The sequence below is a fragment of the Oncorhynchus mykiss genome, chromosome 24 (genome assembly GCF_013265735.2).
Source record: "Oncorhynchus mykiss isolate Arlee chromosome 24, USDA_OmykA_1.1, whole genome shotgun sequence".
NCBI classification, from domain to species: Eukaryota; Metazoa; Chordata; class Actinopteri; order Salmoniformes; family Salmonidae; genus Oncorhynchus; species Oncorhynchus mykiss.
Genome location: NC_048588.1, coordinates 32,179,168 through 32,192,174, shown reverse-complemented (window position 1 = coordinate 32,192,174; position 13,007 = coordinate 32,179,168). Strand labels below are relative to the sequence as shown.

General features: G+C 50.3%; 1 protein-coding gene across 1 annotated transcript; it reads right to left on the bottom strand.

Moving 5' to 3' along the window:
• Positions 1-615: 615 nt before the first annotated feature.
• LOC110503471 (olfactory receptor 52B2-like) lies at positions 616-1,554 on the bottom strand. The gene has a single exon (XM_021581806.2). The coding sequence runs from the start codon at positions 1,552-1,554 to the stop codon at positions 616-618; it is 939 nt and encodes a 312-aa protein (XP_021437481.2).
• Between the last annotated feature and the right edge of the window lie 11,453 nt (positions 1,555-13,007).

Sequence of the window (13,007 nt, the reverse complement as noted above, 5' to 3'; positions counted from 1 at the left end):
AGGAGAAGGTCACAGGGGCAGGACCTCTGACTTTCTCATCCAATGGGTTTTGAGAAGGAGACGAGGAGAGAGGAGAGGACACGAGGAGTAGGCAGTTAAGAGCTTCCCATTGACGGCATGATTTACATTGTCTTGTGAAACCTTGACAATCCACAAAAAGCACAGGGTTAAAATCTTCTTACTAGTTCATTCAAAATATGATCTTCTATTTACGTTGACTGTTGTTGGTTCACCCAGACCGTTTAAGTGTATTTGTGGGTTTATTGAATTTGTTCCAACAAAATCAGTCTCTGATTAACACTAGCGTCCTAGGGCCTAAAATGAATGGCACCCAACAATGACTCTTATGTCATTTCAAATCAGCTGAGGGATTTCTTGATACCCCGGGGTGTTTAATTGGTTTACTGGTTTTGAAATACAAGTGATACATTTACAGTTATTATAAATAAAGATAACAACAAGGGGTACATCAAGCTGCCAGGCCGAAAAAAACAGCAAAATAGCCTAAATACAATTGCACTGAGTAGATTGTGACAAATGTCAACAATTCATATAGTTTTGGATAAATGATGTAGTGGTTCTCTTCAAATCTATGTCTACTATTAAAAACATAGCCTAGGATGGAAAGATCTTTGTCCGCAAGAAATGCAATGCTTTTACTCGGATATCCTTTGTTCTAAGACCATATATGATTGGATTTAAAGTTGGGGGGAAAATGAATGTGGAAACTCCCATGAGTCTCCGTAACTGCGGGGGAAATTGGCTCAGTCTGTATGAAATAATAGTGAGAAGCCCTAAACACTCTAAGAGGAGAAAAACTATTAAATGTGTAGCACAAGTCTGCAGAGCTTTGCTTTTAGTGTCAGCTGATCCTTTGTTTCTAAAACAGGTGACAAGTATCTGAACGTAAGTGTAGAGAATGGTAGAAACAACTATGACCTGCAAGAGGGCAGTAATAAAGAGTCCATAGATGTTATTGATGGCTGTGTTACCACAGACCAGTTTCAACAGGGAGGGATTGTCACAGTATGAGTGTGACATCAGAGATCTGCAGCGTGGTAATCGAAGCAGCAGGAAAAAGAGCACTCCAATCAAAATCAAGTCACACATCCATAGCAGTGTGATGATTTTCCTGAGATGAGCATTGGTCATAAATGTGTTGTACCTCAAAGGACAACATATGGCAATGTATCTGTCATACGCCATAGCAGTCAGAATGAACACAGCTCCCATTACATGGACATGAATAAAGAAAGCTTGTGCGACACAAGCAGAGTATTGAATGGTCCTTGTGTCAAGTAAAAGCTCTTTGATGAGCTGTGTAAAGAGTGCCGTGGAGCCTATAAGGTCATTGATGGGTAGATTTAGCAGCAGAAGGTACATGGGCTGGTGGAGACTCCTATTGAGGATGATGGTGAGAATCAGGACCAGATTACAGAAGAGAATGACCATATAGCTCAGTGTGGCGAAAATAAATGCGGAAAATGCACTTTCAGGGGAGAGATTGAAGCCTTCTAGTGTCAAAACAGAAGACACATTTGAGAAGTCATCCATTTTCTCGGATTCAGGTTTTCCTCTTCAAGCCTGTAGATGTACGACAACAACTGTTATGTTTACAATACATTTTAACAATGAAAACATTATTATAGTCACATTATGAAAACTGATGAATAGTTGAGTCATTAATAAATCAATGAATCAATACATGTTAGTAGTTCTAAATACTAGAACTGTATAAAAAATGGCCAATAATACATTACATGGACATTTACGTTAACAGAATACTGGAACAAGTTTATGACCATGGATGAATACTGCTTGTTTATGGGGGGGATTTTCCACAGCATAAAAATGATTTGCTTGTGACCAGGCTCCCCTTCTTTTTAAAACTCAATGTAGTGAGTCATGACACCCAATTTTAAAACAAATCATATAGTGAGGAAATCACAGTAGAAAATGTATACGACTCACGCTTGAGAGAAATCATTACCTGAAACTCTGAGAGAAACTAACTCTATCATATGACTTGTTAAGGTATTTATAGAGACTGTGAGGAACATTTGCCATTCCTCTGAGATATCTAATAGTTGATCTTCAAATAATGGGTTAGTCTCTCAAGGGAGGTTGTCACACCCTGACCTTGGTATTCTTTGTTTTCCTTGTTATTTTGGTTAGGTCAGGGTGTGACACGGGCGATGTATGTGTTTTGTCTTGTCTAGGGTTTTTTGTATGTTTATGGTGCTGTTTCCTTTCTAGGTATATTGTATGTCTATGGTTGCCTAGATTGGTTCTCAATTAGAGGCAGCTGTCTATCGTTGTCTCTGATTGGGAACCATATTTAGGCAGCCTTATTCTGTGGGTACTTTGTGGGTGATTGTTTCCGTGTCTGTGTTTGTTTCACCACACGGTACTGTTTCGGTTATTCATGTTTCGTTTATTGTTTTTTAGTGTTTCGGTTTATTCATTAAAAACAACTATGGACACTTACCACGCTTCAGACGAAGAGGAGGAAATCAGCCGTGGACAGAATCACCCACCACAACAGGACCAAGCAGCGTGGTAACGGGCAGGAGCAGGAGAGGCAGCGATGTCAGAATTTCTGGACACGGGAGCAGAATCTGGACTATACAACTTGGGAAAAGATAGACAGGTGGGCGGTCGACCCAGGGTGAATGCCGGAGCCCGCCTGGGATTCGCTGGAGCAGTGCGAGGAGGGTTACAGGAGAATGGAGTTGGCGAAACGGGCACGGCGGTAGGAAGCCCGAGAGGCAGCCCCAAAAAATTATTGGGGGGTGGCACACAGGGAGTGTGGCGAAGCCAGGTAGGAGACCTACGCCAACTTCCTGTGCTAACCGGAGAGCGAGAGAGACCGGGCAGGCACCGTGTTATGCTGTGGAGCGCACGGTGTCTCCAGTGCGGGTGCATAGCCCGGTGCGGTACATTCCAGCTCCTCGTATCGGCCGGGCTAGAGTGAGCACCGAGCCAGGTGCCATGAAGCCGGCTCTACGTATCTGGTCTCCAGTGCTTCTCCTTGGGCCGGCATACATGGCACCAGCCTTACGCATGGTGTCCCCGGTTCGCCAGCACAGCCCAGTGCGGGCTATTCCACCTCACCGCACTGGCAGGGCGACCGGGAGCATTCAACCAGGTAAGGTTGGGCAGGCTCGGTGCTCAAGAGCTCCAGTACGGTCCGGTCTATCCAGTGCCACCTACACGCACAAGCCCTCCGGTGGCAGCCCCCTGCACCAGGCTTCCTGTGCGTGTCCAGAGCCCAGTACTCCCTGTTCCTCCTCCCCGCACCTGCCCTGAGGTGCGTGTCCTCGGCCCAGTACCACCAGCGCCGGCACCACGCACCAGGCCTAAAGTGCGCCTCGCCTGCCCAGCGCTGCTAGAGGAGTGGCTTTCATCTGGCCACTCTACCATAAAGGCCTGATTGGTGGAGTGCTACAGAGATGGTTGTCCTTCTGGAAGTCTCTCCCATCTCCACTGAGGAAATCTGGAGCTCTGTCAGAGTAACCATCGGGTTCTTGGTCACCTCCCTGACTAAGGCCCTTCTAAAGCCTGTTTTTGCGTTGTCATTATGGGGTATTGTGTGTAGACGCTGAGGGAAACAAATTATTTAATCAATTTTAGAATAAGGCTGTAACGTAACAAAATGTGGAAAAAGGGAAGTGGTCTGAATACTTTCCGAATGCATTGTAGCTTTAAGATCCCTCAGTCGAGAAGGACATTTCAAACACTTCTTGCAAAGAAGGGAAGGGTACCTATTGGAAGATGGGTAAAAATGAAAAAAGCAGGTATTGAATATCCCTTTGAGCATGGTGAACATACTAATTACACTTGAATAGGGTATCAATACACCCAGTCACTACAAAGATACAGGCGTCCTTCCTAACGCAGTTGCCGGAGAGGAAGGAAACCTTTCAGGGATTTCAACATGAGGCCAATGGTGACTTTAAAACAGTTACAGAGTTTAATGGCTGTGATAAGAGAGAACTGAGGATGGATCAACAACACAGGAGGTTGGTGGCATCTTAATTGGGGAGGACGGGCTCGTGGTAAGTCTGTAGGGGAAAAGTGGAGTGGTATTAAATCATAAAACACATGGTTTGATGCCATTTCATTAGCTCCTTTCCAGCCATTATTATGAGCCGTCCTCCCCCCAGCAGCCTTCACTGAATAACAACATTGTAGTTACTCCACAATACTAGCCTAATTGCCAGAAAAGGAAGCCTGTACAGAAGAAAAATATTCCAAAACATGCATCCTTTTTGCAACAAGCCAGCAGCATACCACCCTGCATCCCACTGCTGGCTTGCTTCTGAAGCTAAGCAGGGTTGGTCCTGGTTGGTCCCTGGATGGGAGACCAGACACTGCCCCAGGGCAGTGTTTGGGGACATTGCCCTGTGTAGGGTGCCGTCTTTCAGATGGGACGTTAAACGGGTGTCCTGACTCTCTGTGGTCATGAAAGTTCCCATGGCACTTATGATAAAAGTATGGGTGTTCACCCTGGTGTCCAGGCTAAATTCCCAATCTGGCCCTCATACCATCATGGTCACCATCACTGTCACCTAATCATCTAGGTTACAGTTGGCTCATTCATCCCACCTCCTCTTCCTTGTAACTATTCCCCAGATCATTGCTGAGAATGTGTTCTCAGTCAACTTATCTGGTAAAATAATGAAATACTGCAAACAATGTGGCAAAGTAATTAACTTTTTGTTCTGAATAAAAAGTGTTATGTTTGGGACAATTCCAATACAACACATTATGTGGACTATGAATATGTGGACAACTACAAATACCTAGGTGTCTGGCTAGACTGTAAACTCTCCTTCCAGACTCATATCAAACATCTCCAATCCAAAATCAAATCTAGAATGGGCTATCTATTTCGCAACAAAGCCTCCTTCACTCACGCCGCCATACTTGCCCTATTAAAACTGACTATCCTACCGATCCTTGACCTCGGCGATGTCATCTACAAAGTAGCTTCCAACACTCTACTCAGCAAACTGGATGCAGTCTTTCACAGTGCCATCCGTTTTGTTACCAAAGCCCCTTATACCACCCAGCACTGCTACTGTCACGGTGAGTGAATGAGGACCCAAAAGCGAATTAACTTAACAGAGCTTCTTTAATAACCAAACATAGGTAGGTTCAGACAGACCGGCAGATTCCGACAGGACAGGACAAGGTTACAGCAAACATGACGATAGTCTGGTTCAGGCATGAAACACAACAAACAAGAATCCGACAAAGACAGGAGCAGAAACAGAGAGAGATATAGGGACCTAATCAGAGGGAAAAAGGGAACAGGTGGGAAAAGGGGTGGATGAGGTAGTCAGAGGAGACAAGGAACAGCTGGGGGAAAGCGGGGGAGAAAAGGTAACCTAATACGACCAGCAGAGGGAGACAGGGTGAAAGGAAAGGACAGAAAGACACAACATGACAATACATGACAGTACCCCCCCACTCACCGAGCGCCTCCTGGCGCACTCGAGGAGGAAACCTGGCGGCAACGGAGGAAATCCTCGATCAGCGCACGGTCCAGCACGTCCCGAGAGGGAACCCAACTCCTCTCCTCAGGACCGTACCCCTCCCAATCTACGAGGTACTGGTGACCACGGCCCCGAGGACGCATGTCCAAAATCCTGCGGACCCTGTAGATGGGTGCGCCCTCGACAAGGATGGGGGGGGGGGGGGGGAGACGAGCGGGGGCGCGAAGAACGGGCTTGATACAGGAGACATGGAAGACCGGGTGGACGCGACGAAGGTATCGCGGAAGAAGAAGTCGAACTGCGACAGGATTAATGACCCGAGAAATACGGAACGGACCAATGAACCGCGGGGTCAACTTGCGAGAAGCCGTCTTAAGGGGAAGGTTCTGAGTGGAGAGCCAAACTCTCTGACCGCGACAATATCTAGGACTCTTAGTTCTACGCTTATTAGCAGCCCTCACAGTCTGCGTCCTATAACGGCAAAGTGCAGACCTGACCCTCTTCCAGGTGCGCTCGCAACGTTGGACAAAAGCCTGAGCGGAGGGGACGCTGGACTCGGCGAACTGAGATGAGAACAGCGGAGGCTGGTACCCGAGGCTACTCTGAAAAGGAGATAGCCCGGTCGCAGACGAAGGAAGCGAGTTGTGGGCGTATTCTGCCCAGGGGAGCTGTTCTGACCAAGACGCAGGGTTGCGAAAAGAAAGACTGCGTAAGATGCGACCAATAGTCTGATTGGCCCGTTCTGCTTGACCGTTAGACTGGGGGTGAAAGCCGGAAGAGAGACTGACGGAAGCCCCAATCAAACGGCAAAACTCCCTCCAAAATTGAGACGTGAATTGCGGACCTCTGTCCGAAACGACGTCTGACGGAAGGCCATGAATTCTGAAAACATTCTCGATGATGATTTGTGCCGTCTCTTTAGCAGAAGGAAGCTTAGCAAGGGGAATGAAATGAGCCGCCTTAGAGAACCTATCGACAACCGTAAGAATAACAGTCTTCCCCGCTGACGAAGGCAGTCCGGTGACAAAATCTAAGGCGATGTGAGACCACGGTCGAGAGGGAATGGGAAGCGGCCTGAGACGGCCGGCAGGAGGAGAGTTACCGGACTTAGTCTGCGCGCAGACCGAACAAGCAGCCACGAAACGACGCGTGTCATGCTCCCGGGTGGGCCACCAAAAACGCTGGCGAATGGAAGCAAGCGTACCCCGAACGCCAGGGTGGCCGGCTAACTTGGCAGAGTGAGCCCACTGAAGAACGGCCAGACGAGTAGGAACGGGAACGAAAAGAAGGTTCCTAGGACAAGCGCGCGGCGACGGAGTGTGAGTGAGCGCTTGCTTTACCTGCCTCTCAATTCCCCAGACAGTCAACCCGACAACACGCCCCTCAGGGAGAATCCCCTCGGGGTCAGTGGAGGCTACTGAAGAACTGAAGAGACGAGATAAAGCATCAGGCTTGGTGTTCTTAGAGCCCGGACGATAAGAAATCACGAACTCGAAACGAGCGAAAAATAGCGCCCAACGCGCCTGACGCGCATTAAGTCGTTTGGCAGAACGGATGTACTCAAGGTTCCTATGGTCAGTCCAAACGACAAAAGGAACGGTCGCCCCCTCCAACCACTGTCGCCATTCACCTAGGGTTAACCGGATGGCGAGCAGTTCGCGGTTTCCCACATCATAGTTACGTTCCGACGGCGACAGGCGATGAGAAAAATACGCGCATGGGTGGACCTTGTCGTCAGAGAGGGAGCGCTGAGAAAGAATGGCTCCCACGCCCACCTCTGACGCGTCAACCTCGACAACGAACTGTCTAGAGACGTCAGGTGTAACAAGGATAGGAGCGGATGTAAAACGATTCTTGAGGAGATCAAAAGCTCCCTGGGCGGAAACGGACCACTTAAAGCACGTCTTGACAGAAGTAAGGGCTGTGAGAGGAGCTGCCACCTGACCGAAATTACGGATGAAACGACGATAGAAGTTCGCGAAGCCGAGAAAGCGCTGCAGCTCGATGCGTGACTTAGGGGCGGGCCAATCAATGACAGCTTGGACCTTAGCGGGATCCATCTTAATGCCTTCAGCGGAAATAACAGAACCGAGAAATGTGACGGAGGAGGCATGAAAAGTGCACTTCTCAGCCTTCACAAAAAGACAATTCTCTAAAAGGCGCTGGAGGACACGTCAAACGTGCTGAACATGAATCTGGAGTGACGGTGAAAAAATCAGGATATCGTCAAGGTAAACGAAAACAAAGATGTTCAGCATGTCTCTCAGGACATCATTGACTAATGCCTGAAAGACAGCTGGAGCGTTAGCGAGGCCGAAAGGAAGAACCCGGTATTCAAAGTGCCCTAACGGAGTGTTAAACGCCGTCTTCCACTCGTCCCCCTCCCTGATGCGCACGAGATGGTAAGCGTTACGAAGGTCCAACTTAGTGAAAAACCTGGCTCCCTGCAGGATCTCGAAGGCTGAAGACATAAGAGGAAGCGGATAACGATTCTTCACTGTTATGTCATTCAGCCCTCGATAATCTATGCAGGGGCGCAGAGACCCGTCCTTCTTCTTGACAAAAAAAAACCCCGCTCCGGCGGGAGAGGAGGAGGGGACTATGGTACCGGCGTCAAGAGCTACAGACAAATAATCCTCGAGAGCCTTACGTTCGGGAGCCGACAGAGAGTATAGTCTACCACGGGGGGGAGTGGTTCCCGGAAGGAGATCAATACTACAATCATACGACCGGTGTGGAGGAAGAGAGGTGGCCCTGGACCGACTGAACACCGTGCGCAGATCGTGATATTCCTCCGGCACCCCTGTCAAATCACCAGGCTCCTCCTGTGAAGAAGAGACAGAGGAAACAGGAGGGATAGCAGACATTAAACATTTCACATGACAAGAGACGTTCCAGGAGAGGATAGAATTACTAGACCAATTAATGGAAGGATTATGACAAACTAGCCAGGGATGGCCCAAAACAACAGGTGTAAAAGGTGAACGAAAAATTAAAAAAGAAATGGTTTCGCTATGATTACCAGAAACAGTGAGGGTTAAAGGTAGCGTCTCACGCTGAATCCTGGGGAGAGGACTACCATCCAGGGCGAACAAGGCCGTGGACTCCCTTAACTGTCTGAGAGGAATGTCATGTTCCCGAGCCCAGGTCTCGTCCATAAAACAGCCCTCCGCCCCAGAGTCTATTAAGGCACTGCAGGAAGCTGACGAACCGGTCCAGCGTAGATGGACCGACAAGGTAGTGCAGGATCTTGAAGGAGAGACAGGAGTAGTAGCGCTCACCAGTAGCCCTCCGCTTACTGATGAGCTCTGGCTTTTACTGGACATGAAGTGACAAAATGACCAGCAGAACCGCAATAGAGACAGAGGCGGTTGGTGATTCTCCGTTCCCTCTCCTTAGTCGAGATGCGGATACCTCCCAGCTGCATAGGCTCAGCTCCCGAGCCGGCAGAGGAAGATGGTAGTGATGCGGAGAGGGGGGCAACGGAGAGCGCGAGCTCCTTTCCACGAGCTCGGTGACGAAGATCAACCCGTCGCTCAATGCGAATAGCGAGTTCAATCAAGGAATCCACGCTGGAAGGAACCTCCCGGGAGAGAATCTCATCCTTTACCTCTGCGCGGAGACCCTCCAGAAGACGAGCGAGCAAGGCCGGCTCGTTCCAGCCACTGGAGGCAGCAAGAGTGCGAAACTCAATAGAGTAGTCAGTTATGGATCGATTGCCTTGACATAGGGAAGACAGGGCCCTGGAAGCCTCCTCCCCTAAAACAGATCGATCAAAAACCCGTATCATCTCCTCCTTAAAGTCCTGATACTGGTTAGTACACTCAGCCCTTGCCTCCCAGATTGCCGTGCCCCACTCACGAGCCCGTCCAGTAAGGAGAGATATGACGTAGGCGACACGAGCAGTGCTCCTGGCGTAAGTGTTGGGCTGGAGAGAAAACACAATATCACACTGGGTGAGGAACGAGCGGCATTCAGTGGGCTCCCCAGAGTAACACGGCGGGTTATTGATTCTGGGCTCCGGAGATTCGAAAGCCCTGGAAGTGGCCGGTGGATCGAGGCGGAGATGGTGAACCTGTTCTGTGAGGTTGGAGACTTGGGTGGCCAGGGTCTCAACGGCATGTCGAGCAGCAGACAATTCCTGCTCGTGTCTGCCTAGCATCGCTCCCTGGATCTCGACGGCTGAGTGGAGAGGATCCGAAGTCGCTGGGTCCATTCTTGGTCGGATTCTTCTGTCACGGTGAGTGAATGAGGACCCAAAAGCGAATTAACTTAACAGAGCTTCTTTAATAACCAAACATAGGTAGGTTCAGACAGACCGGCAGATTCCGACAGGACAGGACAAGGTTACAGCAAACATGACGATAGTCTGGTTCAGGCATGAAACACAACAAACAAGAATCCGACAAAGACAGGAGCAGAAACAGAGAGAGATATAGGGACCTAATCAGAGGGAAAAAGGGGACAGGTGGGAAAAGGGGTGGATGAGGTAGTCAGAGGAGACAAGGAACAGCTGGGGGAAAGCGGGGGAGAAAAGGTAACCTAATACGACCAGCAGAGGGAGACAGGGTGAAAGGAAAGGACAGAAAGACACAACATGACAATACATGACAGTACCCCCCCACTCACCGAGCGCCTCCTGGCGCACTCGAGGAGGAAACCTGGCGGCAACGGAGGAAATCCTCGATCAGCGCACGGTCCAGCACGTCCCGAGAGGGAACCCAACTCCTCTCCTCAGGACCGTACCCCTCCCAATCTACGAGGTACTGGTGACCACGGCCCCGAGGACGCATGTCCAAAATCCTGCGGACCCTGTAGATGGGTGCGCCCTCGACAAGGATGGGGGGGGGGGGGGGAAGACGAGCGGGGGCGCGAAGAACGGGCTTGATACAGGAGACATGGAAGACCGGGTGGACGCGACGAAGGTATCGCGGAAGAAGAAGTCGAACTGCGACAGGATTAATGACCCGAGAAATACGGAACGGACCAATGAACCGCGGGGTCAACTTGCGAGAAGCCGTCTTAAGGGGAAGGTTCTGAGTGGAGAGCCAAACTCTCTGACCGCGACAATATCTAGGACTCTTAGTTCTACGCTTATTAGCAGCCCTCACAGTCTGCGTCCTATAACGGCAAAGTGCAGACCTGACCCTCTTCCAGGTGCGCTCGCAACGTTGGACAAAAGCCTGAGCGGAGGGGACGCTGGACTCGGCGAACTGAGATGAGAACAGCGGAGGCTGGTACCCGAGGCTACTCTGAAAAGGAGATAGCCCGGTCGCAGACGAAGGAAGCGAGTTGTGGGCGTATTCTGCCCAGGGGAGCTGTTCTGACCAAGACGCAGGGTTGCGAAAAGAAAGACTGCGTAAGATGCGACCAATAGTCTGATTGGCCCGTTCTGCTTGACCGTTAGACTGGGGGTGAAAGCCGGAAGAGAGACTGACGGAAGCCCCAATCAAACGGCAAAACTCCCTCCAAAATTGAGACGTGAATTGCGGACCTCTGTCCGAAACGACGTCTGACGGAAGGCCATGAATTCTGAAAACATTCTCGATGATGATTTGTGCCATCTCTTTAGCAGAAGGAAGCTTAGCAAGGGGAATGAAATGAGCCGCCTTAGAGAACCTATCGACAACCGTAAGAATAACAGTCTTCCCCGCTGACGAAGGCAGTCCGGTGACAAAATCTAAGGCGATGTGAGACCACGGTCGAGAGGGAATGGGAAGCGGCCTGAGACGGCCGGCAGGAGGAGAGTTACCGGACTTAGTCTGCGCGCAGACCGAACAAGCAGCCACGAAACGACGCGTGTCATGCTCCCGGGTGGGCCACCAAAAACGCTGGCGAATGGAAGCAAGCGTACCCCGAACGCCAGGGTGGCCGGCTAACTTGGCAGAGTGAGCCCACTGAAGAACGGCCAGACGAGTAGGAACGGGAACGAAAAGAAGGTTCCTAGGACAAGCGCGCGGCGACGGAGTGTGAGTGAGCGCTTGCTTTACCTGCCTCTCAATTCCCCAGACAGTCAACCCGACAACACGCCCCTCAGGGAGAATCCCCTCGGGGTCAGTGGAGGCTACTGAAGAACTGAAGAGACGAGATAAAGCATCAGGCTTGGTGTTCTTAGAGCCCGGACGATAAGAAATCACGAACTCGAAACGAGCGAAAAACAGCGCCCAACGCGTCTGACGCGCATTAAGTCGTTTGGCAGAACGGATGTACTCAAGGTTCCTATGGTCAGTCCAAACGACAAAAGGAACGGTCGCCCCCTCCAACCACTGTCGCCATTCACCTAGGGCTAACCGGATGGCGAGCAGTTCGCGGTTTCCCACATCATAGTTACGTTCCGACGGCGACAGGCGATGAGAAAAATACGCGCATGGGTGGACCTTGTCGTCAGAGAGGGAGCGCTGAGAAAGAATGGCTCCCACGCCCACCTCTGACGCGTCAACCTCGACAACGAACTGTCTAGAGACGTCAGGTGTAACAAGGATAGGAGCGGATGTAAAACGATTCTTGAGGAGATCAAAAGCTCCCTGGGCGGAAACGGACCACTTAAAGCACGTCTTGACAGAAGTAAGGGCTGTGAGAGGAGCTGCCACCTGACCGAAATTACGGATGAAACGACGATAGAAGTTCGCGAAGCCGAGAAAGCGCTGCAGCTCGATGCGTGACTTAGGGGCGGGCCAATCAATGACAGCTTGGACCTTAGCGGGATCCATCTTAATGCCTTCAGCGGAAATAACAGAACCGAGAAATGTGACGGAGGAGGCATGAAAAGTGCACTTCTCAGCCTTCACAAAAAGACAATTCTCTAAAAGGCGCTGGAGGACACGTCGAACGTGCTGAACATGAATCTGGAGTGACGGTGAAAAAATCAGGATATCGTCAAGGTAAACGAAAACAAAGATGTTCAGCATGTCTCTCAGGACATCATTGACTAATGCCTGAAAGACAGCTGGAGCGTTAGCGAGGCCGAAAGGAAGAACCCGGTATTCAAAGTGCCCTAACGGAGTGTTAAACGCCGTCTTCCACTCGTCCCCCTCCCTGATGCGCACGAGATGGTAAGCGTTACGAAGGTCCAACTTAGTGAAAAACCTGGCTCCCTGCAGGATCTCGAAGGCTGAAGACATAAGAGGAAGCGGATAACGATTCTTCACTGTTATGTCATTCAGCCCTCGATAATCTATGCAGGGGCGCAGAGACCCGTCCTTCTTCTTGACAAAAAAAAACCCCGCTCCGGCGGGAGAGGAGGAGGGGACTATGGTACCGGCGTCAAGAGCTACAGACAAATAATCCTCGAGAGCCTTACGTTCGGGAGCCGACAGAGAGTATAGTCTACCACGGGGGGGAGTGGTTCCCGGAAGGAGATCAATACTACAATCATACGACCGGTGTGGAGGAAGAGAGGTGGCCCTGGACCGACTGAACACCGTGCGCAGATCGTGATATTCCTCCGGCACCCCTGTCAAATCACCAGGCTCCTCCTGTGAAGAAGAGACAGAGGAAACAGGAGGG